Source organism: Centruroides vittatus, unplaced genomic scaffold (assembly GCF_030686945.1).
Source record: "Centruroides vittatus isolate TY-2023 unplaced genomic scaffold, ASM3068694v2 contig_3313, whole genome shotgun sequence".
NCBI lineage: Eukaryota > Metazoa > Arthropoda > Arachnida > Scorpiones > Buthidae > Centruroides > Centruroides vittatus.
This window is the reverse complement of record NW_027122127.1, coordinates 30,675-55,384: the sequence shown is the minus strand read 5'-3', so window position 1 is coordinate 55,384 and position 24,710 is coordinate 30,675. Positions and strand designations below refer to the sequence as shown.

The 24,710-nt window shown below is 30.2% G+C and overlaps 1 protein-coding gene across 5 annotated transcripts in view; it reads left to right on the top strand.

The window, feature by feature from the left end:
- The window catches only part of LOC136973928 (uncharacterized), a 58,862-nt gene extending 36,243 nt beyond the window's left edge, over nucleotides 1-22,619 (top strand). The window contains exons 10-22 of one of the 5 annotated variants that reach the window (XM_067268694.1): nucleotides 672-1,196; nucleotides 3,352-3,728; nucleotides 5,725-5,904; nucleotides 8,897-9,005; nucleotides 9,166-9,378; nucleotides 10,868-10,998; nucleotides 11,561-11,731; nucleotides 12,394-12,544; nucleotides 12,625-12,807; nucleotides 12,902-13,026; nucleotides 16,401-16,863; nucleotides 18,789-18,953; nucleotides 21,587-22,619. In XM_067268694.1, the coding sequence (XP_067124795.1) occupies nucleotides 672-1,196; nucleotides 3,352-3,728; nucleotides 5,725-5,904; nucleotides 8,897-9,005; nucleotides 9,166-9,378; nucleotides 10,868-10,998; nucleotides 11,561-11,731; nucleotides 12,394-12,544; nucleotides 12,625-12,807; nucleotides 12,902-13,026; nucleotides 16,401-16,863; nucleotides 18,789-18,953; nucleotides 21,587-21,612 (2,819 nt within the window). In that variant the 3' untranslated portion in view covers nucleotides 21,613-22,619. Of the gene's footprint in view, nucleotides 1-671; nucleotides 1,214-3,351; nucleotides 3,729-5,724; nucleotides 5,905-8,896; nucleotides 9,006-9,165; nucleotides 9,379-10,867; nucleotides 10,999-11,560; nucleotides 11,732-12,393; nucleotides 12,545-12,624; nucleotides 12,808-12,901; nucleotides 13,027-16,400; nucleotides 16,864-18,788; nucleotides 18,954-21,586 lie in introns of those variants that run through there. The other 4 variants (XM_067268693.1, XM_067268692.1, XM_067268695.1 and 1 more) reach the window with 4 other exon arrangements.
- The last annotated feature ends 2,091 nt before the right edge of the window (nucleotides 22,620-24,710 follow it).

The following is a 24,710-nucleotide window of genomic DNA, read 5'->3' as shown; positions in this document are numbered from 1 at the left end:
ACGAGTTGCATTTTCTTCAGGAAGGTTTCAGTTCATAGTTGGATTTTTTCTGATGCCCCTTTTTAGGTACTGTATAGAAATAGGATTAATCTCCTCCTCCTCCTTCAGCATTATTAGTCTCACTTTCTGTGGGATCATTGCTTCTTCCTAATTTTGCTTCATTTTACAATCAGATACCCTTCCTGTCACCACCCTCTTTCTTTTAATCTGTACTTGGGACCAGCTGGAACCACATGTTCTAGATAGAGTTAAACAATAGCACTTGACAATTTTATGGCATCTTTGTCTGGAGTATTGTTTGGGCCCCTTGCTACTTAACTTTGATGATCTTACTAGAACCAGTGTGTCCTGAGAAGACTAGCTGTTGCAGAAATAGGATTAATACTAATGAACCAATTATTTTTGATTGTGTAAATAGTTATCTTTTATCATTTTGATAATTTTATGATGACTATTTAAGCATCAGAAACGTTTATTTATTAACAAACATAACTGAAATTTAATGTGCTTTAATTATATTGAAATATCTTAGTAGCATTTTAAAAAAGGTTGTTTAATTCTAATAATTATCCCTTTATATCTTTTAATTATTAAACTTTATTTATAGAAATATAAAATATTATTTATTACACTTTTTTATTTATATTTAATTAATTGTTTTAAATAAATAGATACCAAAGATTCTGATTCAAATGGCATTGAACGTGAAAGATCCAACTCTTTAATTTCTCAAAGAAAATCTGCATTTGAAAATGGTATCCACGACAAGAAAGGAATTCAGAAAAGCACTAAGGATATTAGATCAGCTGTTGATTTCAAAGAAAAAGTATCTTCGTTTGAAAGAAGGAGCTCAATGGAACACAGTTCTAGTCTAACAAAATCGCTTTCTTCCAGAAAACCACCTCCAATACCTAATAAACCTCGATTACGTTCTAAAAGTGTTCCTGATGCAAACTTTTTTCATGAATCAAATGGTGATTCTAAAGCATTTGATGACTCTGATGATAAAGAAGTTAATAATAGTGACTCAAACTTTGAATGTACAAATGATTCTCAATGCTCAAATGATCTAGATCAATCTTCAGTAAGCAATCAGGAAAATTTGGATTCTGGATCAGAATCAAAGAATACTTCTGCTGAAATAATTGAAAAAAATATTGAAAAAATTAGTAAAAATAAGGATGATGATGATGATGATGATGATGATGTAAAGGTAAAATAAAAAAAAATTTATCTTACAGCATAATTAATTATTAAGTCTGAATTATTTATAATAATTAATACAAAATTATAGATTTTAATTTTTTTTAAAATTATTTAAAATCAAATACAGATATATTTATAACTTAACTGTAAAAAATTATTTATTTTTTATTTATTTTAAAAATTGTAAAAAATTTTAAAAATATAATTTTTATTAAAGATTAAAACAAAAAATAAGATGATGGTGGCATTTAGATTGAGGCCTTAAGCAAGCAGAACTTTTGTATGATGTATATATATAATTAAATCTATAATGCATAATTCATATGAGATATTGTACCTTGTACAATAGCTTGTACAATGTATCAATAATCAATATTTGTCCAGATGAAAACAGTATTGACAAAAATATATTTGTGTGTACCTGAGATTCCTAAAATGCAAGGTTTAGATTGTCTGTATCTAAAAACCACCACTAAAAAAGTATTTTTATTTGATTGAATTTTTGAATAATTCAATTTTTTCAAAATAATTCATATAAGTCACTTGCAATATTAAACAGATCTAATAAAAACACTGATCTAAACTAATTATACTGTTTCATTTAACATATTAAAGTAGTTAATTTTAATCATTTTCTTTCAATAAAATATAGTAAAGACATTTCCACAGATTCTAACATTATATTTCAAAAGAGTTTTCAGTAAAATGCACTGAAATATAGCTTATTATTTTTTTTTTAATAAATATTTATTTTGAATTATTTTAAAGTTATAGATAATTTTTATAGTTATCATAGTAAACACTCTTTTGAACAATGAAAGGTTTACAAAAGCTATAGATGATCTGAATTTACAAAATCTAAAATTATATGAAGTCAGGATCTTTAATTACATAAAGCAAACAATACATCTTTAACAGTTTGGGGAAATGTAAATGTTTTTATTCAGTTAATGTATCAGCAGATGGTTAAGGTGATTAAGATATCAGCCTACTGTTGGGAACCCAGAACGAATTTGAGTAATTGATAAACTCCAGGAAATTTTTGGGAATGTTATGTCCTAGATGTAATATGTTGTTTCTTATCACATGACCACTCCAGGCCCACAGTGATCCGTATGGTCGTTTTGTGGGTCTAGAGTGATCGTGTGGAAAATTCTCTTAGCCCATTCCACCCTGTGAGCGCTATCTTCAGGTGTAAAAAGATATAAGAGGAATGCTCATTATGTCTTCTACACATGAAGATGGCAATTAACCAGGTTGAAAATGTTTGCATTTATCCAAACTGTTGCCCACTGCTAGGGTGGATGCACAGCTGCGGTGTGGCAACAAAAAGCGGCAGAATGATGTCACTTTGTTTTGCCACAGAAGTTGATTTTGTGCCACTTTTCTCATGCTGTGAAAGTTGGTTGAATTCTACCTTTTGCAACAATTGTCACCAAGATGCATTTCTATTGGCCAATAATGATTTGTTTCATGGTCACGTGAGAACAGAATCATGCGTTGTTTTAATGGAAAAGTGGAAAGTTCAACAATGTTAACCAAGATAACTGACATTACAATAGAAAGAGGAGAAGAAAATAAATTTAACAAATTCTAAACAAAAATCATATATAATATAATTCAAAGGACAAAACAAATGAATCTTACACAAAATAGTACTGTATTCTTTATTGAGAGATGTTAATCAAGGAAGAAGTGTACTTTACACACCAGTTCTTTCTTGTTCTAAGAAAATATCTCAAATCCAAAATTTTGGTCAAACCTTCAACAATGTCTTCTAGCTAAATAAAGCGAGCTGTACAAAATTAAATTTGTAAACACAAGGATAATGGTAGTGTTGGTGTCATTTGCCATCTTGAATTTTGCACGCATGTGCCAAAATCTAAGCGGATTGCCACTTGTGTGGTTATGCTGCTGTGCAGCAAAGATGTATCTTTGACACCACTTTTTGCTGCCATGCTGCGTGTGTGCATCCACCCTTAAAGGTGTATAAGTTAACTACAATGTCTAGACTTAATGTATATTATAAAATATATAATTAATAATTATAATAAATATAATAAGGAATTATATACACCAACATATTAATATATGACAGAAATTCAAATAATAATTGTAAATGTTTATGATACTTTGTTTATTCTTTAAAGACTTACCCAACCACAACAAACTGTGATGATAAAGAAGAAAGTCAACCTCATCGTTTAGTTAATTTAAATCCAATTTATCAAGATTCTGGTTTAAACATAATTTATGATTCACATCCTATGCAAGAAACTGAAAATGCTACAGAGAAACATGAATTATCATTAAAAATTGAGCAACCGGTTGCAACGCTTTTGGAATCGAAGGAAGATAGCAAAAGTGAAGGTGAAACGAAGGAAGATAGTAAAAATGGAGAAGAAGGAAAACATTTAGATAAAAATTTAGAAAACAGCAATGATTCGACCAAAACTCTCACAGAAAATGTATCGCAGTCTATTGAAGAGAAAAATAATGTACAGGAAGTAAAGAACGAGGAGGTAAAATTGTAATTATTCTACATAAAAAGTATTTTAAATTTATATATAAATATTTGTATTTTATAATTAATACATAATATGTTAATATTTTAAAATTAATCTAAAACTCAAATAAGTTGAAACCTGTTTCAAAATTCTAATTCTAAATAGGAGAAAAATTCCAAAACTACTGCCATCTGCCATCCTCAGTTCTTTTCAAGTCTTTAAAATTAAATTACATAAATTAGTGATATGAAGTTAAAACCTGCTTTATTAAATCACACTAACTTTACATTAAGTATCAGTTTTCCAACTACTTTTTGACAGCCATGATCAACATCAAGATACAAAAGTCTATATCTGTATTTGAGAAACTATTTGACTTAACTTAGTGAGCTCAAATCAGATTTTTAAGTTAATGAATAAAACTCCAATTTCTTCAATTAATAATATATGTAATAGATTTTATAATTTTAAAGTTTTAATAGTTTTATACATACACCATTATTGTAAATCATAGTCAGTTAGCATAAAATCATTGTAGATATACTTTATAACATGATGATGATAATATGTGTGAATTTAAAATTTCAATTGGAAATAGATTTGTTATGTATTAAGGTTGTTACTGGTTTTATTTCGAGGTTGGCTAACATTTTCAGCTGGTTAAAGAATCGTTTTAAATTCAGCATTAAATGGGTGAAGCAGTAAAGGATTTGCACGTTGCTTTGGGGTTTTGGTTTGAATAGCTTGAAGCTTCAGAAATTTTCATAGGTGATATTGACTTGGATTTTACATCTCCTTTCTTATTATCCAGCTGTCTCCATTATTTGTCTGAGCCTGGTTGAAACCATAATAGGCACAAGAAAAACTCCTCTTAGTGCCATGACAGGAAGTGTAAAAAAAATACATATACTGAAGAGTCCCATACTGTTTCCTTAATGTTAAGTGATCATCTCTAATTTACCCTAAGTAACTGAAAAATTTTATTCTAAAATAAATTTTAACTGATTCTATTTAAATTCTAGATGTATGTACAGATATCCCTCGCATAACATGGTACTTAGATTCCGAAAAAGTGCGGTGCTATGCGAATCGGTGTTATACAAAACAAAGAACTAATGCAAAACATAGGATTAGATTCCAAAAGTTAGCAAAAGTATACTGTTCTTTTCCATCACTAAGAGAAATAAATTATTAATTGCTTTAATAAACATATTTCTAATCAATAATTAACTAACAATCACAATTAAAAGTACTGTATTATGTGCTAATATTAATTGTAGTTAAACAAGGATGTTTTCTTTTTACAAAGTATCATCGTCATGTGAGCTTTTTGTTGATCTTGGTCAGAAATATCGGCAGTGTCTTCATTTTTCTTACTTTTATAATAAAAATTTTTTATGGATGTGAAAATAAAAATGAACATATGTTATTAATTGAAAATTTGTTCAAGTACTGAGCAATTTTTCTCCAGAATTTCTCTTCGAATACTGGATTGTCTGAGTTGGGAAAAGTTCAAGTACTGAGATACCAATGTGTTTCGTTTGCCATTTTTACGAATGATTACTTACCTACAGTTAAAAAAAAGTTTAATCACACTTACCTAAAAATGGTTAAATAAACTTTACTAAATATGAAAATTTATCTATAAAACCTAAACACTGTGACAATCTTAAATTCTAATGTCTGAAAGCAATGTCAACAGTATATGGCTGATAGGAAAGCTAGGAGCAGGAAGAAAAAAATTGCCTTATCAGGTTTCATTTATCAGGAAAGCATTTTAATTCAGACTTTTGGAAAATGTAAAGTCATGTATTTTCTATGTAGATACAATGACAGAGCCATTAAAGTTAGTAATATCTGGTGTTTTTAAATTGTATTTAATTTTATAAGATCAGAAATGTCTTAAAAAATAATAGTTATTTTAATTTGTTGTTTAGCTTAGTTTTTTGAAATATTGATTTTGAATATATTTTGATTACTATAAATAAAATTAATAATTATATTAAAATAGGATGTCTTGAAACTTCAATATGACAACTTATTGAATGCAGACATTTATCAAATTCCACTCAATCTAAATCAGGATGATATACTTCTCGCTGATCTGGATGTTTCACCTAGACAATTGGAACCGCCGAAAGAAAAACCTCCACCTCCTCCCCTCGATGTGTCAGATGTTGAAAGTTCTGAGGTAAATCGACCAAGTATTTCTCTTATAGAGTTTCAATAAATTAAATTGAATACAATTACCCAAAAATGCCCAAACAAAATAAACCTAATGGAATGCATATCATTACACAAACTTTCAAGAACTTTCAAGCTTGAAGTCATTTTCAGGCAAGTCAATTCAAACACTAAAATTATAGCTATTAGTTAATTCATTAATATGATAACAATTTCTGTAGGTTTAGGGTTTAAATTGATTTGCCAGAGGATGAGCTTACGTGCAAAAGTGCTTGCAAGTTTGTGAGATGATATAAAGTGCTTTAATGGAGCAAATGTTTTTTGTGCATGACCATTGTGTATTATAAAAATTTGAGTTTTTCTTATAATATTTAGTTTGTTGTCTTAGAAGATCAAAACTTTAATGATGTTGTTAAATTAATTATATTTAAAATAAGTTAAGGAAGTAAATTTCTACTAACTTTTAATATTAATCTTAAAAATAAGATCTATACATTTAATACCTAAAATGGATTATCATCATTAGCAAGCTCCACTATAGTGGTGAAGTGCTTATGTTAGGACTTTTGTCTGTCTGTCAGATGGCCACGTGCATATGCAATGACTTCACTTTTGTTACCTAAGTGTTATGTTTTGTTCAATTCATTTATTGCACATGTCCACGTGCATGCACAACTACTTGATTCCAAGAATTTTTAAATTTTATTTTAGACAAAATTAATATTTGATTCGCTTTTATGAAGCGTGCTATCAGATCGGCTTGACCAATCTTGTTTTAATTGTGATAACAACTTATAAAAGGATATGAAACTTTCTATTGAAATAAATTTTTAGAGAAGAGAGTATTGCAGTTTTGCCAATTTGTAAAGTACTATTTTTAGTATCTTAGGAAATCGACACTAACTGCAGCCGGTAAAACTTCCGTTAACCTAACGAATACTTTACGCGGATTCGAGATTAGTTTGCCAGGCCTGGGCTTTTACGCGTGCACCGAAAAAATTAGTAACAATAACAACAAATATCAAGTCAAAGCAAAAGTTTCAAATATATTTAATTAGTAAATCGAATTTAACTATGTACAATTGTCTATAATCCAAAACAAAATTTATTAACGAAAATCAACAAGTCAATTCGACAATAAAACTCAGCTACTTAGCTTAACTTAATCTTAATTCCCCTTTGAAAATTCGACAAATCAAATACTTAAGAACTATGAACAAAATCTCTTACAAACTAAACATCTATCAGTCACCTCACTATACTAGGAACCTGTTTCCTCAATCCTTTTGCTATCATCAAATCGAATTCCTCTTTAAACACCTTGGATCACCTAATTCTCAATCAGGACTTTGCCTCGAATTTTTCACTCAGTAGCACACCTCGATCGTCTTCGGTTAGCGTGCTGGTTTTATGCTGTGAAGTGACGTCACAGTTCAGCTAGGTTACTCCCCTTATTTACATACTTAATTCTCTAGCATCAAATTTCTTTCTGGCAGCTTCAATTCTCCGATAAAATCTTATAAACCGTTTACAAAGCATTTAGCACAATTTTCTGGGATGTTTTGTGATGGTTTAGTAAGTATTTCTTTTCTAGTGAGTGTGGGGATTCCACCTCCATTTTTTTTTCTGCAGACTGTTCATTTCTGCTGGGCAGCGCAAGTGCGCATGATTTTTCCTACGGCGCTCGTTCTTTCGTGAGTTGGTTTATTATCTTTTTTGGTTACTAAGAGAGTGGTGGAGAACCTTCGTCCTAACTAAACATAAGCCCCAAACAAATATAATAAAACAAAAAATAATAATAAAATAAAAATAACGCTCGGACTCAGTTCCTTACAAATTTAAATTGGGAAGAACTGGCAAAATGGCTAGCACCATTCAATACAACTACTCACTTACACTCTATCCCTTGTTAATTTTTGATATTGTACAATTGGGAATTTTTAAACAGTTCACTTCTTGTTTAACATTGAATAACAAGCCATATAAAGAATGCAACATTTACACGAAAGTAAAAATGTAATTCGTTGCTACTAGAAACTTCACGGAGAAAGGAGAGGCAAGTCCAAATAAAATTCGAAAATTTAGTTGTAAAGAGAAAAAATTAGTCAATGTTTTTATTAAAAGTAAAGTAATAAAAATATACTGTTAAACCTAAAACTTTCTTTCGTTTTCTTGTAGATTGAAGAGTGGAAAATTTATTATAATTTTATTTTTTCTATTACATACATTCTTCAATTAGTTAACACAGTTCAGAAAAGTAATGCAGTAAACTATGATATTGTAAAATGCTAGTTTTTTTATTAATTACTCCTTATAAATAAAATGGTCTGTTATAATTTTAAATGATAAAAAGTAATTGTTTTTATTTCAGAAATCAGGAGAGAGATTTATAGTTTTTAACTTTAGAAATCTAATTCTAATATGTAAACAATGTAAGCACAGGAAATGATTTTTGTGTGTATGTGTGTGTGTGTGGGATTGTATGTATATAGATAAGTACACACACACTCACACATTGGCCCAAAAGCTAGTTAACCAAAATATAATTTTAATAATGGTTAAAACCAGTTTCGAACAGCTGCTTGATGATGGTCATGATTCAGTCATTTCCTATGCAGCGACTGAATCATGAATAATAACTTGCAGCTGTTCCACGGTTTTAACCATTCTTAAAATAATCTTAAGCAAGAAACTTAAAAAAAAACTGACTTTTGGTTCACCCTCTATGTATGTATGAATGTATATATGTAATCCTTCCCATAACTGTACTAGCATTAGCAACAAAAGCATTATAACCATGTATTATGCAGTAAATATTTACAGCATAGTACATGGCTATATAATAGCATGATGTACAAAGCATAATATGTATGCTTTTATATGTATATTAATAAGTAAAACATTAATTACATATTTTGTATTTATAAATTAGGTTTACATACAGTATATGAAATTAAAATAAATTTAAACTGTAATTAATAATATTAATATTAATATAGAATGTACCAACAACTCGTCACAACAGTACAAAAGAAATAAAACGGGAACTTTGGAAAAGAAGATCTGATTTCTTGGGAATTGAATTTGAAGATGGTGCTATAGAAGTTGGTATGTGTGAATTATAATTTAAACAATAAGTTAAAATAAGTATAAAAAAAATTAAATATTCAGAATAAAATTTTACTAAATTTTTTTATGTTTTAAGTGAGAATTTATTTCTCTTGAGTAATATTCATGCTTTATTATAAAATTATAATTGTAATTTTAGATGAAAATCAAATTCCACCACCATCAGCAATGGAAGATTTCTTGAAATCTGAAAGGGAGCTCGAAAGAGAAAAGAGACAATTATTAGAAGAACAGACGTCAATCAGACTTCGAAGGCTAGCTGAAGAGGAAGAAATTGCACGTAAAGAAAGAGAGATTATAGAAAGTATCGAAAGAGAAGAAAGAGAACGACAACAACAAGAGTTGGAAGCAGGTAGGAGAAGTTGTATTTATGTTACTTTATTAAAAAATAGTGAAAAAGGCCACTAGAATATGTAAAATTTCAATCACACATTTCATAAAATTGGAAAAGTACAGAGAAGGTTAGAATATCTAGATAGTCTAAACTTTTATTTTTATATAAATTTACAATATGTAGAAAGATTACAAAACAAAGCACTTTAAAAGGACATTGAGTTAAGAAACAATGAATGATAATTGTATACAGAAACAGCTACAAATCTGATAAGCTGTAATCAGACAAAAATAATATCAATATGATAAAAATCTAGATCTTTTTCAACAACATGAAAGTTAGTTAATGTCGAAACATCTAGAAAACTTTTAATTGAGAAAAACAACAATATAGTATGTTGATACATGCTTCTTGTCCTTAATTACTTATATTATGCTTGTGTCTACTTCGGATGTTCTTGTGAACTAGGACTGAAGTTATACAGAGGGAAGAGAAACATCATTTCCAGTTAAATATATTTATTGTAACATAATCTTCTTTATAACATCAAGATTATGTTACAATAAATATATTTTAATTGGAAATGATGTGTTTCTCTTCCCTCAGTATAACAAGTTCTTGTTTACAAGAATGTCCAAAGTCGACACAAGCATAATGTAAAACAATATAGTATTTTTATACTGACAAAAAAATAATTTTAAAATAGTACAAATATATTTTAACTTCTACTCCAAACTGGATATGTATAAATGATAATTACACACCTTAAAAGGATTGCCAGGGTGGGATTCATGATGGCCCATGATCAGCTCTGACATAATTTGCTGCCTTTAATTGACAGCCATTATTTATTGAGACTATTCATGTATAATATGTACTATGTATAATTTTATATGTAATTAAGTTTGGAAATTCTTTTCCATTTTGTAATATGTCATTTTATTACCCACACTTGACATTGACATAACAATATCATTAATTGGATGGATGTCACTTATTGATGTTATTCAACATACACTACTTTTCTTGTACTTTAAACATATATAAAATTATTGCAATATGCTTACAATTTAAAATTATCAATGTAAATTTCAAATTTTTGCTCTTCTTTTTGTAATACATCATTGTTCTTTATTACATTCCAAAATTGGAATGTTAAAGAGACCCAAAGATGATCTTAGTTAGTAGATTGTTGAAAACATTTGTTTATTAAAGTTGTTTACTGGAATTTAAGATTTTTAAATTATGTAATTATCCTAAATATCCCTTCACATATCCTTCACAACCACAGCAATATAATTAACATGAGCATAAAAAATATTAATCAAAATAATTCATAAAGCCAATACAAATCTCTAAAAATTATAATTAAAAAACCTCTACTTCAATGGAAAACTCACAAATATAATTCAAAACTTTGTATTAAAATTAAATTTTTTTCTAATAAGAATAAATTTTAGCAAGTTTAAAGATTTTTTAAAATAATCTATTTGTAATGCTTTATTAGGAAATTGTAATTTAAATGAAGAAAGCACATTATATGAAAAATCTGAAACAAACCAGCAATGTAAAGAGCAAGATAGGCTACAAGAACAACAAATCTTACAAGAAAGAGAAGAATATGTTAAACAGCAAGAGGTAAACATAACTACAAAGTTATTTTTTAAATATAAAATTATTCATTAAGTTGTTTATAATTGTTAAAAAGTTTCACAATATATTAAAATTAAGGACAATATTGTATGTACACTTCTATGCTTTCTTGGAGATCAAAAAATGAAAATCTCTGCTGGATTCCTATAATTTTCAGCCTCTCAGAGGTACAAAAACCATTATAACAGAACCAAAACACAGATTCTATGTTTTAGTCTTCAAGAAAACAGAATAGTGTACATGTTAAGAGATATTAGAGATATAATTTGTTTTAGAAACATATCTGAAAGTATGAAAATAATTCATGTACAAAATTTCTTCTAAATGTTGTTATTCTTCTATAACTAACTATCAATTGAAAGAAAGATGGCTTTCACAGACTTACAATTTCTATCAGATGACTTTCTACTAACAAGATTTCATAAATTTTGAAAAATTATAACTGGATATTGTCTAAGATTATATTTATTGTATTTACTTGTACACCCATACCTCGCTATACGGCCGCTCTTTATAGGCTTTGTTAAGTCTTTTTAAACTTTTCTAGGGTATGGAAACACTTAAAAAAACAAATCAACACAACACTAGTGGATCTAAACAATCAAATGTAAATTCTGTTGATACTCTTTCTTCTCTTTCTTCAAATTCTTCTGCAAAAATTAAATCTGAAGAAGCAAAAACTGATTCTGTTCTTCCAAATCGAACTCCTTCTAAAAAGGTGAATGTAATTGCAAGTTTAAAATCGCTATTCTCTGATACAAATAATTCAATGTTTATTTATATTTAAATTACTGATTTTATGTAATATTTGAGCTTAAGTTTAAGGGTATAAAACTTAATTAATTCAACTGTAATACTGAATTTAATAAACAAACTTGTTTGGCTGCATTCATCAAGCATCTTCAGGTTTGAATATAGAACAAAATGAGATATATGATAAAATGTCACAGTTAAGTTCATTTTAAAGTGATTACAAGGATTAATTGTCAGGGTTAACAGATGATAATAAATGATATAACTATTTAGTCCTGGAAACCAAAAACTTAATTCCAAACATTTTATTTATTAATGTGGCCATCCTTAGTACACATTTTAAAATATATTGATGATGGTAATATGAAGCAGTATGTTGTTTTATATATTAATTTACATTTAGAATAAGAAATATGTGATTTTGTGGGAAGCCATAAGATATTGCTTTTAAATGGTATGAAACTGAAAGCTTTAAATTTCAAAATTTTATCATAGACTTAAAGTTTTTGGCCTGATACTTCTTAAATAATGCATGGTTTGAGACAAAGTATATAAACATTTTTATCTTAAGATTACATTGCACATTTATATGATACAAAATACAAACATAAATAAATTTAATAACAGATGTTGCTAAGACAAGAAAGAGAGCGTTTACGAAGAGAACAAGAAGCTTTACAAAAGCAAAGAGAAGAATATGAACGGCAAGTCAAACTTCAACAACAGAAATGGTTACAGCAACAGCAACAGCAGACCACATCAAAACAGAAGCAAAACAGTTAGTATATTTTATTTGACCAGATTTAATCCAATTTAATTGCATATAAATTAATTTTGGTATCCTAAAAATATATATAGATGTTTCTTTGCTGTCACAAAATAAAGTGCCAAATAAAACGTCTTCGTCTCATGAAACAGCAACATCTAATCAAGTCAAAGACGAATTATGGGAAAGAGAAGACATCATTTATGCTAGTCGTCAACCACAGGCTGCTCCACCTACACAATCTGATGATATGAAATTAAAAAATGAAGGAAACGGTAAATAAATTATATATATATACATATACATACTTTATAATAAGGAAAGTATATAAAGTTACTAAAATTTAATACCTTTTAAATATTTTTTTAGAACTTTCCAATGGTAAAATGGCATTACAACCTCAAGCATTAAGCAAAAGGAGTCTTCACAACCTTGGAGCAGCACCTAAAGCAAAAATTGTAAATAATGAAAAATGGATTAAACCAGCTGAAAAGGTAATCTGATAGTTTTGTTAAATAACGTCATTGAAATTTATAAAAATGGAAACTGGTTGTAATCTTTCTGAAATTCATCTGTTAGTTTCCATAATGTAACCATTATGATAATTCAACTTTGTATGTTCAATTTACATGTGTATAGAACAGCAGTTTAGCTGAAATTTAAAATATAACATGATTAAGTAATAGAAAAAGTACACAAGGTGTTTCTTAATGTCAAATTTGTGTAGCTTAGATAAACCTTCTTCATAACATGTAGATCATTTCCTGAGAATTTAAATGACCCTCTGCATGACAGGATCAAATGAACTGCCACAATGAAGAAAAATGTTTGACTGTTCAAATGTGGTGGATCACACATTTATTGTCAGACATTTTGAAGTGTGAAGAACGTCTGAACAAGAACTGGCATCTTGCATGTGCATATACAGGGTGGGCCAGCGAAAACGAAACGGCAGAGTGTTCGTGTTTGTCCAAGCAAAGCGCTCGGACAGGTCGATTTTACTCTCGAGGGGACATCTTTTGCAATAAAGTTTTTCGATTCTGAATAAAATTTTTTGTTGTCTGTTGTATTCAGAATCGCAAAAACTTTCGAGGGGACATCTTTGCAATAAAGTTTTTGCGATTCTGAATACAACAGACAACAAAAAATTTTATTCAGAATCGAAAAACTTTATTGCAAAAGATGTCCCCTCGAGAGTAAAATCGACCTGTCCGAGCGCTTTGCTTGGACGAACACGAACACTCTGCCGTTTCGTTTTCGCTGGCGCACCCTGTATGATGGAGATGTGAGAAAACCTCACACAACATTGGCAAGGAGATAATTAAGTAATTACATGTGAATTTAATGCAGAGCAGGTCAGACAGGTACTTTTCATATGCCTGATAAAAAGTCCACATTGCCACCAGCTCTCAAAATGACTGTAATATGAGCCTGATCAGATGTTTTCTCTTATTGTGACACTTCATATGATCTTGACATGCAACACATCATTCAAATTCTCTCAAAATGGTCTATGGTCTATGGTCAGGAACAATGCTTTTGTAGTTATACAAATTTGACAAGTAACAAGGGGACATTATTGTGTCCCTTTGTTACTTAACCTTTCAACAGTGGAACAGTCAGGTGTGGGGCTCCCACTTAGTTGTGGAGAAGAAATGTGGGAAATTTTTAAAGTATATTTTCAAGCGTTTTTTCTCATTACCATTTCGGAAAAAGATTTTGTAAACAGTTCTGTCTAGTAAAGAAAAGTCTTTTTTTATTGTTACATAATTCATTTTTTATGTGAATTTCTTTTTCGCAGTAGTTTTTGGCTAGTTTTTGGTGATACCCCCAAAAGAATTTAGCGAGTATAGTCGTCCCTCACCACTGCCACACGATCGCCTTGGACGATTATAATTGTCCCTCACTGTTAAGAGGTTAACTTGTACATATAAATTTATTTAAGTAGCCTGTTAATTAAAATAAACACTATAGACTCAATGTTTTTACTTACCAATATAGTACTGGACTACTGTGTATAGTAACAAGTTGATTTAATAACCCTGTAATAGACAGGTACTTACATAGTGCTGCAGAGTTGATAGTGATAGTGTAATTCTACTATGTTTAGTAACTTTTAGCTATTTTAATCAGCATAATGGTGATAGCAAAAAATGGATGAATTTTGCACTATCAAATACTGGCAAAAATCACAGATTTATAACAATCAGTGAAGTTATTCCATTTTATACAAATAATTAAAATGTCTGCACGTTATGTTGTTATTTTTTGAACCTGAATAAAACCTATGAAGTAGCTTGAAAATGTTAGTTAAATATAAGTATTCATTGCTGCTTAGTTTTGTAGAGCACAATATTCTAGTTAGGTATTAATATTTTTTAGATAACAAGTCAGACTATAGTGTTAATCCAAATATTTAAAATTAATCTTAACACAGAATCTAAGATTTGACTATTTAGGCCAGGGATGGGCAACTTTTTCTATGTAAGGGCCGCATTTTAAAACTTTTGAACTGACGCAGGCCGCATACAAGAGAAAAGAGAAAAAAATGACGGTAAATCACAATTATTTATTCATATATAATTATAAATTAGCATATGTATACTTAATTTAGCTTCTGGAACTGATGTAAACATAATATATCTGAAATATTTAATTAAATATTTGTCGCTGCAGTTTTAAATTAGTTTTGATGTGTCTGTTAGCTGGTTTCTTGTTTTAATTTTTACTAAATTCATTGCGGAAAAACTATTCACATACATAAGTTGTAGAAAATAACATTTGAATTTTTGCTGCGTACTTCCTTAAGCTGGGAAATTGATATATTTATTCATTGATGTTGTTGAAACCGTGTTGTATTTGCTTATTGTATACAGGCACAATGAAGTGACATTTTTCTCAACACTAGGCTAGTTGAATCTTTTATTTAGTTAGAACGTTTTTATTTGATTATTACCATTTATAATAATAGAGTGGTAAAAAACAAATTATTTAATGAATAATGTTCTGTATTGCTGTCATATGTAAATTAGATAAAAAGAAAATACGCAGAGTAAATTTTAAGATAAATGGTGATCTATTGTAATTTTAAAAAAATTTTTGTGATTTCCTTAATGTTTTTCAAATGGTTGCCGATTGGTTTGTCAATAGTGTAACTTACAGAACACAGCGCTATATGAGAATTGTCAGATTGGTAGATGAGGTGGTAAAACATCCTTTTGGAATTCGTAGGTTTTTTTGGTTTTTAAAGTTTACAGAGTTTATTTTATTTAAGTAAGTAAATGTAGAAAAAGTTCTGTTTTAGACCTGTAAGGTTAAAATTATGATAAAAAACTGATATCGAGAATGTTAAAAGCCTAAGCGTCGTCTAATTTTTGCTGTGTGTGTAATATCCATGCTGAGGTGAGGTATAGTTTACAAGGAATTTATGTGAGTTTTCTGATTTTTATTTGTGTCCTGTAAAATATTTTGTATATTTAGTTAGCTGAAGAGGGGCTGGTGCCCGAAACGTTGATGTATGGAAAAAACGTTCTAACTAAATAAAAGATTCAACTAGCCTAGTGTTGAGAAAAATGTCACTTCATTGTGCCTGTATACAATATTTATTCATATTTTATGCCACGTGGGCTGCAAAAAACATTAATGGGGGCTGCTGGTTGCCCATCCCTGATTTAGGCTACAATAAGTTGTTTGATTTTCAGAGTACTCTTTGTATGTGCATAATAAAAATATATTGAGATCTTTGATATAAAATTATATATAAATTAAGTTTATATTGTAATAAAATAATACTTCAGATGTCATTTATTATAACTGGTTTCCACTGTATAATATCGGCAATTTTCAATATTAAGTGTTTTGTGAATAGGTTTTAAAGCGTCGTACAGAAACTACATTAGAAAGTGGATATAACCAATACCACTGGTTAGTGCAAGAAGCCGAAATGAGGAGGATCACTGAACAAAAGGAACGTCAGTGCCAGTTTGCTTCTGAACACAGATCTGTTCATAGCAGAAACTCTGGCATTACTCTAAATCACCAGTCACAAACTAATATGTTACATCATAATCAAAAACAACCGTTAAATCACATAACTCCTTCTGCTCACCCTTGTGGCTATTCTGTGGATCACCAATGGAACAGAAGCAATAACACTACGAACGGAAGGCATAGTGGACAGTTAAAGGATGGTAAACAATGTTTTGGCTACACAAAGCCACACAGAGACATTTCCCCGACCAAGCCTCCCCGGAGTAGGAATTCTAACACCCAAGAACATTTGTTATCTGTTAGTGGGAGGAAGAGGTGTTCCCATTGTGGGGAAGAACTTGGTATGAGCAAAAGTATAATTAACTTCATTTGCACTCATCTGTCTTGAGCAAACTGTCAGCTTTCATTCTTTAAATTGGTGTTGGATAATTATCTGGGATTTATAACTGACTCTAATTCTTTTCTTCTCAATTTTATGAAATGAAAATCTAAAACACTACGAAATTAAGTTAGATTAATTTGATTATGAAAATACTTGAATTTTATTTTGTCTTTATATTATTTTAAGGTAAAAATTTCATTTTCTAAAAATATGCTCATAATACTGAATGTTTTTATTCATTTAAATTTTAAATTCAATGTATAGATGGCTGATGCAGTAAAGCACCAGACTACTACATGGATCCTGACCTGACCTGGTCAGATCAGGCAGAAAAGTGTTTCTTCATCTTTTTTGCAATGAGGAACGATTATGTTATGAGGAACAGAACCTGATGATCATCAGGTTCTGTTCCTCATCACATAATCGTCACACAGACAATGATGGGTAAGAGAGAAGGTGTCTATAGAGTTGTTAAAAAGATTAAGAAACACTTTTCTGTACAACAAATATCTGTTTTATTATGTTGGATATCTAAAATTTAGTAAAATAGTGATAAAATTGAGAAGGAAGAAACTACTCTCTTCTATTTTTTTTATTCATTAATTTGTAGTAAAAATTTTGTCCTATTCTGTTTCAATACAGTGACATACATGAAAATATTAATTTACATAGTTTTACAAATAATGAAATTTCACTTCATTTGATAACGATAAAGTGGAAAATGTTAGTACAATGTCGATAGCATAAATTAAAATTTTTTATTTAATATTTATTTGGAAATTAAGTCATTGAATCATATATAGGATGGATGGAAAATAACTAGGCATTGAGAAATTGCTATAATTTTTGTAATAATAATGCAGTCGTAATAAAATGTATGTGTGCATGTGCAGTAGTACATTGGTGGTGTGGGCAGTGGCAAAATAGATGGCCAACTGCTTGTCTGTTAAGGAGAGTGCAGATTGCCGTATGCTGTGAGGTGTGGAAATCTGTAGTTGTAGTGATGGAATGTCATGCCACAATCCATCCTGAAACAATAAAGAATTGTTATTCAAAGCTAATAACCACAGGTTTGGTTATAGACAAGGAGAAAAGGCCATCGTAATCTAAGAAAAATGTGTCATTGGTGCAGCAATTGTTCACCTGCAATTCGCATAAATTTAATTATTATAATTAAATATATGGGAGCTGCAGTAAGGATCTGTAAGAGCCACAGTTTAAATACCATGGTTATATACAATGAATTTTTACACCAAATTTTGGCATGTCATTGAGATTCAATATATCAAAAATAAATACAAAGCTGTGTTCAAAGCAATATTTAGTGAAGAGTTAAAACTGAGCTACTGTAAGAATCTTTTATCATATTAAATAATAGGAATAAACTTGTATATAATATATCCAGTCAGACAGTTGGAACTTGATAGATACTGGAGTACGCTTTGACATCTGCATCCTCTCAACTTGCATACAGATTTCACGCTTTTTCAAATAAATATTTGGAGACAATGAGATTGATGATATCAACATCCTAATTCTCTTTATATGTGAGTAGGAGCATACATTCGTGGCAATGTGTAGGATACCTTTATCTATTCAATAAAATACACAATTAATAATTTGTATTAATATGCATTGGGGAAATCAAGAATAAATTATTTGGATTTTAAAATTATTTTTCAAACATTTGGGTTGTGTCACTGATACTTTATTAAAAAAACAAATTATTTTTCTGTTTTTCTTCTCTATACTTTAATTTCTTTGTGTTTATTTTCTACAATTTTCATTTTCAGCTCTTCACTATTTGATTTATTTCATTATTTTTTCTTAATTCATGTTTGCTTTTTATTAAATTTTGTCATTTTTGTTTTTTTGTATTTTTAGGACACGGGGCTGCTATGATTATCGAATCTTTGCAATTGTTTTATCATATCCAGTGTTTCTGTTGTTGTGTATGTCAAACACAGTTAGGTAATGGTTCTTGTGGTACAGATGTTCGTGTAAGAAATAATAAATTACATTGCCAACATTGCTATAGCAATGATGAAGGTAATGATTTTATCTATTTTTATTTGAATACTTATTGATAATTTAATATTTATAAACTATCGAAATAATTACCGTATATCTCAGCAGATAAGACGATAGTCGAATCATAAAAAAAGGCCCCGAAAATCCGGGGTCGTCTTATAGGACAGATACAAAAAAATTAGATTGAAATTTATATAAATTAAAACCATAATAGTAAAATGGACAAACTGTAATTATTTACTAATAGAGAGTAGAGTATGACCACAAAATAGAATAGGCCATACAATGTTTTTGTGAATAGTCAAGGTCATTCATTACTCAAATGCCTGAATCAGTGTGAATGTTTGCAACAATCGCAAGGCAGTGCCACCAGATGCAAGAAAATAAAATTTGGTGTTCTTTCAAACAATTACGGATAGGACATAATTGCATATACACTATACACTGTTATTATCCAGATGACGATCGCTGATCTAAATGAAATTCATAGGCCATTGATAGTTTGGGGGTCATCTTATAGGACAGATATATGCTAAAAACTATAAAACTTTGACAAAAATTTATACCTCGTCTTATCTGCCAAGGTATATGGTATTTAAATGAACAACTGGATTCTTATTGGGCTACGTTAAAAATTAATTAATTAAGGAAGCGAGGATTAGACAGAGGATTGAAGGTAAATTAACTGATAACATGGTAACCTGAAATTTAAGTGAGAGTTGCAGGTTCAAGTCCTGCAACTCTCACTTAAATTTCAGGTTAAATTTTTCAACTTAATTCCTTAAGTTTCATGAAATGGCAACTGAGTCATCTGGTTAGAGATAGGTTGTTATGAGTAATTAATTAAGGAATTTATGTAGCCTGATAAGAATCCATCTGTTCATTTGAATAATTAAATTAATTAATATTTAATAACATATACCTACAACCTGATAATTAAGTTGTTTAATTCATAAATATTAGAGAATTTGTCAGTATCTGAATACACATTACTAATAAAGTTTCATACTCAAAATTATAATATTGAAGTCTATACATAATTCTTATTGTTTGAGTTATTTCAGTTTAATAATGAATAAATGGTAACTTTAAGTAATGTAGTTTAGAGTCATTAAGCAGCCTTCAGGAATACTTTTCCATTCACTCCTTGGGTTATTTATGTATGAATAATGGAAATAAGTGCCATTATTCAATACATAAATAAAATTAAAAACATACAAATAAATGAAGCAAGTAAAGTAATTGTTCAAATAAAGAAGATAGTCTCCCAAATAATGCAAGAATTTAAGCATACTAAAAATCAATCCTATATAAAAGAGAGGGTTTTTATCATGCCTGCCTTATAAGTTAAGTTCTAGTTTGCAATGAAATGATGATAGAGTGGAACACATGTCTGATACAGATCATACACGAAAACTATGTGAATCCAATATATATTCAAACTCAAGGGTAGGCTGAAAAGTAATGCACACATGCCTGTAGAACACGAACAAAAACAAATAGCAAGATTGGGCAAAAAGTACATTAAAGTACAATTTTTAAGCTTCAAAATCATATATTTATTTTTCAACATGTTACACGTTAGCCTTAACGGTGACTAAGTTTTTTCATTCAGTCACCGAAAAATTCTTCCGACTTTTCTTGAATCCAGGACTTGACAGTTGCCTTCACCTCATCGTCCGAGGTGTAATGATTACCCTCGAGGCCTCTCTTGAGTAGAAGAAAAAAAAATAAAAATCTCAAGGCACAAGATTGGGGTAATAAGGAGGGTGTGGAATTGGTTTAAACTTCAGGTTTTGCGGATCCTCTCCAGTTGCATGCGAGGTTGTGAACGAGCATCATCATGTTGCAAGATTATTGGCGCCAGTCTGCCTCTAACACAACAAATAATCCCCTGGCACCAATAATCTTGCAACATGACAACGCTCGTCCACAACCTCGCATGCAACTGGAGAGGATCCGCAAAACCTGAAGTTTAAACCAATTCCACACCCTCCTTATTACCCCAATCTTGTGCCTTGAGATTTTTATTTTTTTTTCTTCTACTCAAGAGAGGCCTCGAGGGTAATCATTACACCTCGGACGATGAGGTGAAGGCAACTGTCAAGTCCTGGATTCAAGAAAAGTCGGAAGAATTTTTTGGTGACCGAATGAAAAAACTTAGTTACACGTTAGCCTTAACGGTGACTATGTTGAAAAATAAATATATGATTTTGAAGCTTAAAAATTGTACTTTAATGTACTTTTTGCCCGATCTTGCTATTTGTTTTTGTTCGTGTTCTACAAGCATGTGTGCATTACTTTTCAGCCTACCCTTGTAGTTCCAGAATAGCGGACACATGCTTTAGTTGCTTTGCTTCTCTTAATTTTACAAATTAGTATTTGAATCATTCCCAGTTTGAGAGAAGATAAAGGTTGGCATTAATAACCATAGTTTGGATGATACCTTATCCCAGATAAAAAGATTCATTAATCATCCCCAGAAAAGATTTCCACAAGATGTATTGTTTTCATGGATAAATTTTCCATTCAACACAACCAAAATATGAGGCCCTTTTAATCTTGACACTTCTTTTGTGTGACATTTTAAATATTAAACTTATTTAGATTACAAAATAACGATGATTTAAAATAATTTTTTCTATTTTCAGCTGGACTCAAATTCAGTCAAGTATGAGCAGCCTCTTAGTTCTTGGTTTAGTTTCATACAAAATTCAAAATAAAAGAAAAGAAAAAAAACATTGTTTCATATAAAGCGAAAAGACAGATTTTTTTAGTTGTCGTCCAAAAAATGTCAACGACGGTTCTGTGATTTTATATATAGTGAGATGATGTTTCTTGGAATGTAAATATTTCACACTTACTGAAGCTTGACCTTTTGATTGTTGGAATTTATTAAATGGAATGTTTATCTCAAATGATTATTTGTAAGACCGTAAGAATGTCGACGTCCGAACGAATATGTCACTGTTCGAACCGTCTCGCCTGCGACGGGAACGTTCGGCGAGACGTCGATAGCCACTCCCGACACTCTTAGGCGTTAGTTTTAAACGTTTGCTCTCGACTAAAGGACGTATTTAGCCAAAACATTCGTTTGACGGCTGTGATCTCAGACCAAGTGCCTTCCTCCGAAAGAAAAAATTCTTCAAAAAAATGCTTCATTTGTCGGAATTACAAAAAAATTAAATTATTTGACACAGTTTAGTTATAAATGATACAGAGTTTTTAAAATAGTAAGTAAAAAAATCTCTATTATTTAATTAAAAAAATTAGATTCTTAAAAATAAATTATTTACAGTATTTTGTAGGTCAACAAAAGAATAGAATTTTTAAAGACAATAATAAATTGTTATATTTTTTATGTTTAAAAGTGAGCAGTATATAGTTGAATCATTGTAAAATTTTAACTTCATTTTTTTTTTCTTATCCCATTTGTTTATTGTTTTTTTTTTAATGTTTTACCATTCAAATTTGAAGGCTGATTAAGCATAATTTTGAAAAAATACAGAATCTATTTGTTATTACAATATAGATATGTTGTTAATGTACAATGTTTTACATATGTGTAGATAACAAATATTATATGAAAACACATATTATGTTAACAAAATCAACAATTTTTTGTTGTGTAGAAAAATAAATAAAAAACACTTCTGATATTGTTTTTAAAGTTATTAAAAATAATTTTTTGTTTACATTTTTTTTATTGGTTTGCATTTGATCCACCATAAAAGACAGAGAAATGGATGATCTGTTAAACATTAAGACCAAAGTATAAGGTTTACTCCTCAAAACAATAACCAGCCAGAAGCAAAAGTTCGACTGGTTTACCTGGCTGATTATTTGTTGATTCGTCCCTATACGAACCAGTGGTTCTCAAGTGGTTTGCCATGAAGATATTTTTTTTAAAACTCTTTCCACCCTGTGGGCATAAAGAGAGCCTTTGTTTTAGCTAGCCCATTAAGGGTTTGCTGAGTCCACAGTGAGGTGGTCAGTGTGAGGGATTGGATCCAAGCAGTGGCGTGCTGTCATTGGAAGCGGTGGAAGCGCCGCTTCCACCTTCTGATGACCTTCCCTTGTATTTTCTAAAATATAAATTCTCATATTTTAACGTACTTTGAATTAATTAAAATTTATTTTTTGTTATAACTGCATTATGTATCGTATTCGAAATTTCTATACTACGTGTGAAAGAAACAATAAGATTGCTATTGTATATTCGAATATCAGTGGCGAAAGGAATGTCTAAACCGGGTAAGCTTCCAAGCAGCCAGATTATAGGCATTGGCGCATGCACTTTACAGAGCACCAACCTCACGGTTTAGCTGGTGGAAGCTACACACGTATAACGCTTCTAATTTTATATCCCAGATCGGTTCTGGGCTGTTAGCCGCCTGCCTGCTAGATATTCGGCCGCCCTCGCCCGATTATGTGAATCATGATTAGACTAGATTTATAACTTAACCCAACCGATAGACGTTTACTGGCATGTTTTTATGATAGTTCTGTATAGTTGACAGGAGTTTAAAAAAATCCGTTAAAATATTTGATATATTAATATTTATTCTGTGTTTATTCTGCTCTCCCATCTTATATTACTTACGGATTTCGATGTTAAACCGGTGATATTACGATTTAGTACGTCCCATCTGTAAGGGGATGCAGAAAAAAACGTGTACAATTCTGTAAGTGTTAAAAAATTAACTGTTACTTTGGCAGCATCATTTACAACCAAATTTAATGAATGAGACGTACAAGATACAAAAAAGCTCTAGAATTTATTTTCCTTAAATTTACGATTTATATATCGGTTGTCATAAAAATTTGTCTTTCCACCGTTTTCCCAAGACTACAGATATTCGAGTACAAAGTAACCGGTTTCGACTTATTTCTACTTAAGAAGTAATTAAATAATTAAGAAGTTAGGGAATTGGGGAAATAAATAAAACACTGGCGAAAGAGTCAGAATTTTACTTAAACAAAAGCTTAACGGAACCAATCTCTAGCCGAGTACAGTGGGGACTGATTTCTTCGTAATATTAGATAATAAAGACAGAAATTTTTCCAGTTCAATGAAAAGTTGAAAATTTTCGTGGACACTGGTCCTAAAACGAATTAGTTAGAAAACAAATGACAGACAATCCACGTAGTATTAAGTTTGACATATTTAGATTTTTACAGCTATGGTGAGAAACGTTTAAAATCTACAACAACCCTGTCGCGTCCTTTGAGATATACTAGCGATGCGACAAAAGAGGCATTTGACATTGACCGGTATCGGCACCCTCGGGATTTGGCACTCACACACACACACTGCACACCTACCTGGACCGTCTCTGATTCCATCCATTAGCCACTCGTATCGAGCTATTTGACTAAGTGGATTGTTTTATGACTTGAAACCGTGTCGCGCTTGATTCTTGTTGACTACGAACACAATATAGTGCTTTCCACGATCACTTGGCTTTTTTTCTCCCTGTTATTTAGTTGAGACAAGCATTACGTGCGTATGCTTCTAAATAACAGGGAGAAGAAAAGCCAAGTTATAGTCGAAAGCACTATATTGTGTTCGTAGTCAATAAGTGGATTGTTTTAAAATTTAAAAAGTAAATAATATTTTATGTTATTTTTATATACGTTTCTTCGCAAAACTATATTTAATTATAATTTTCTTTAAAAGTATATTAATACAATTGAACAATATATTGTACCAGGTATGTATATCCACTGCACATTTTATTTCACCGAGTAAGTTTTTATAATTTATTTTTAATT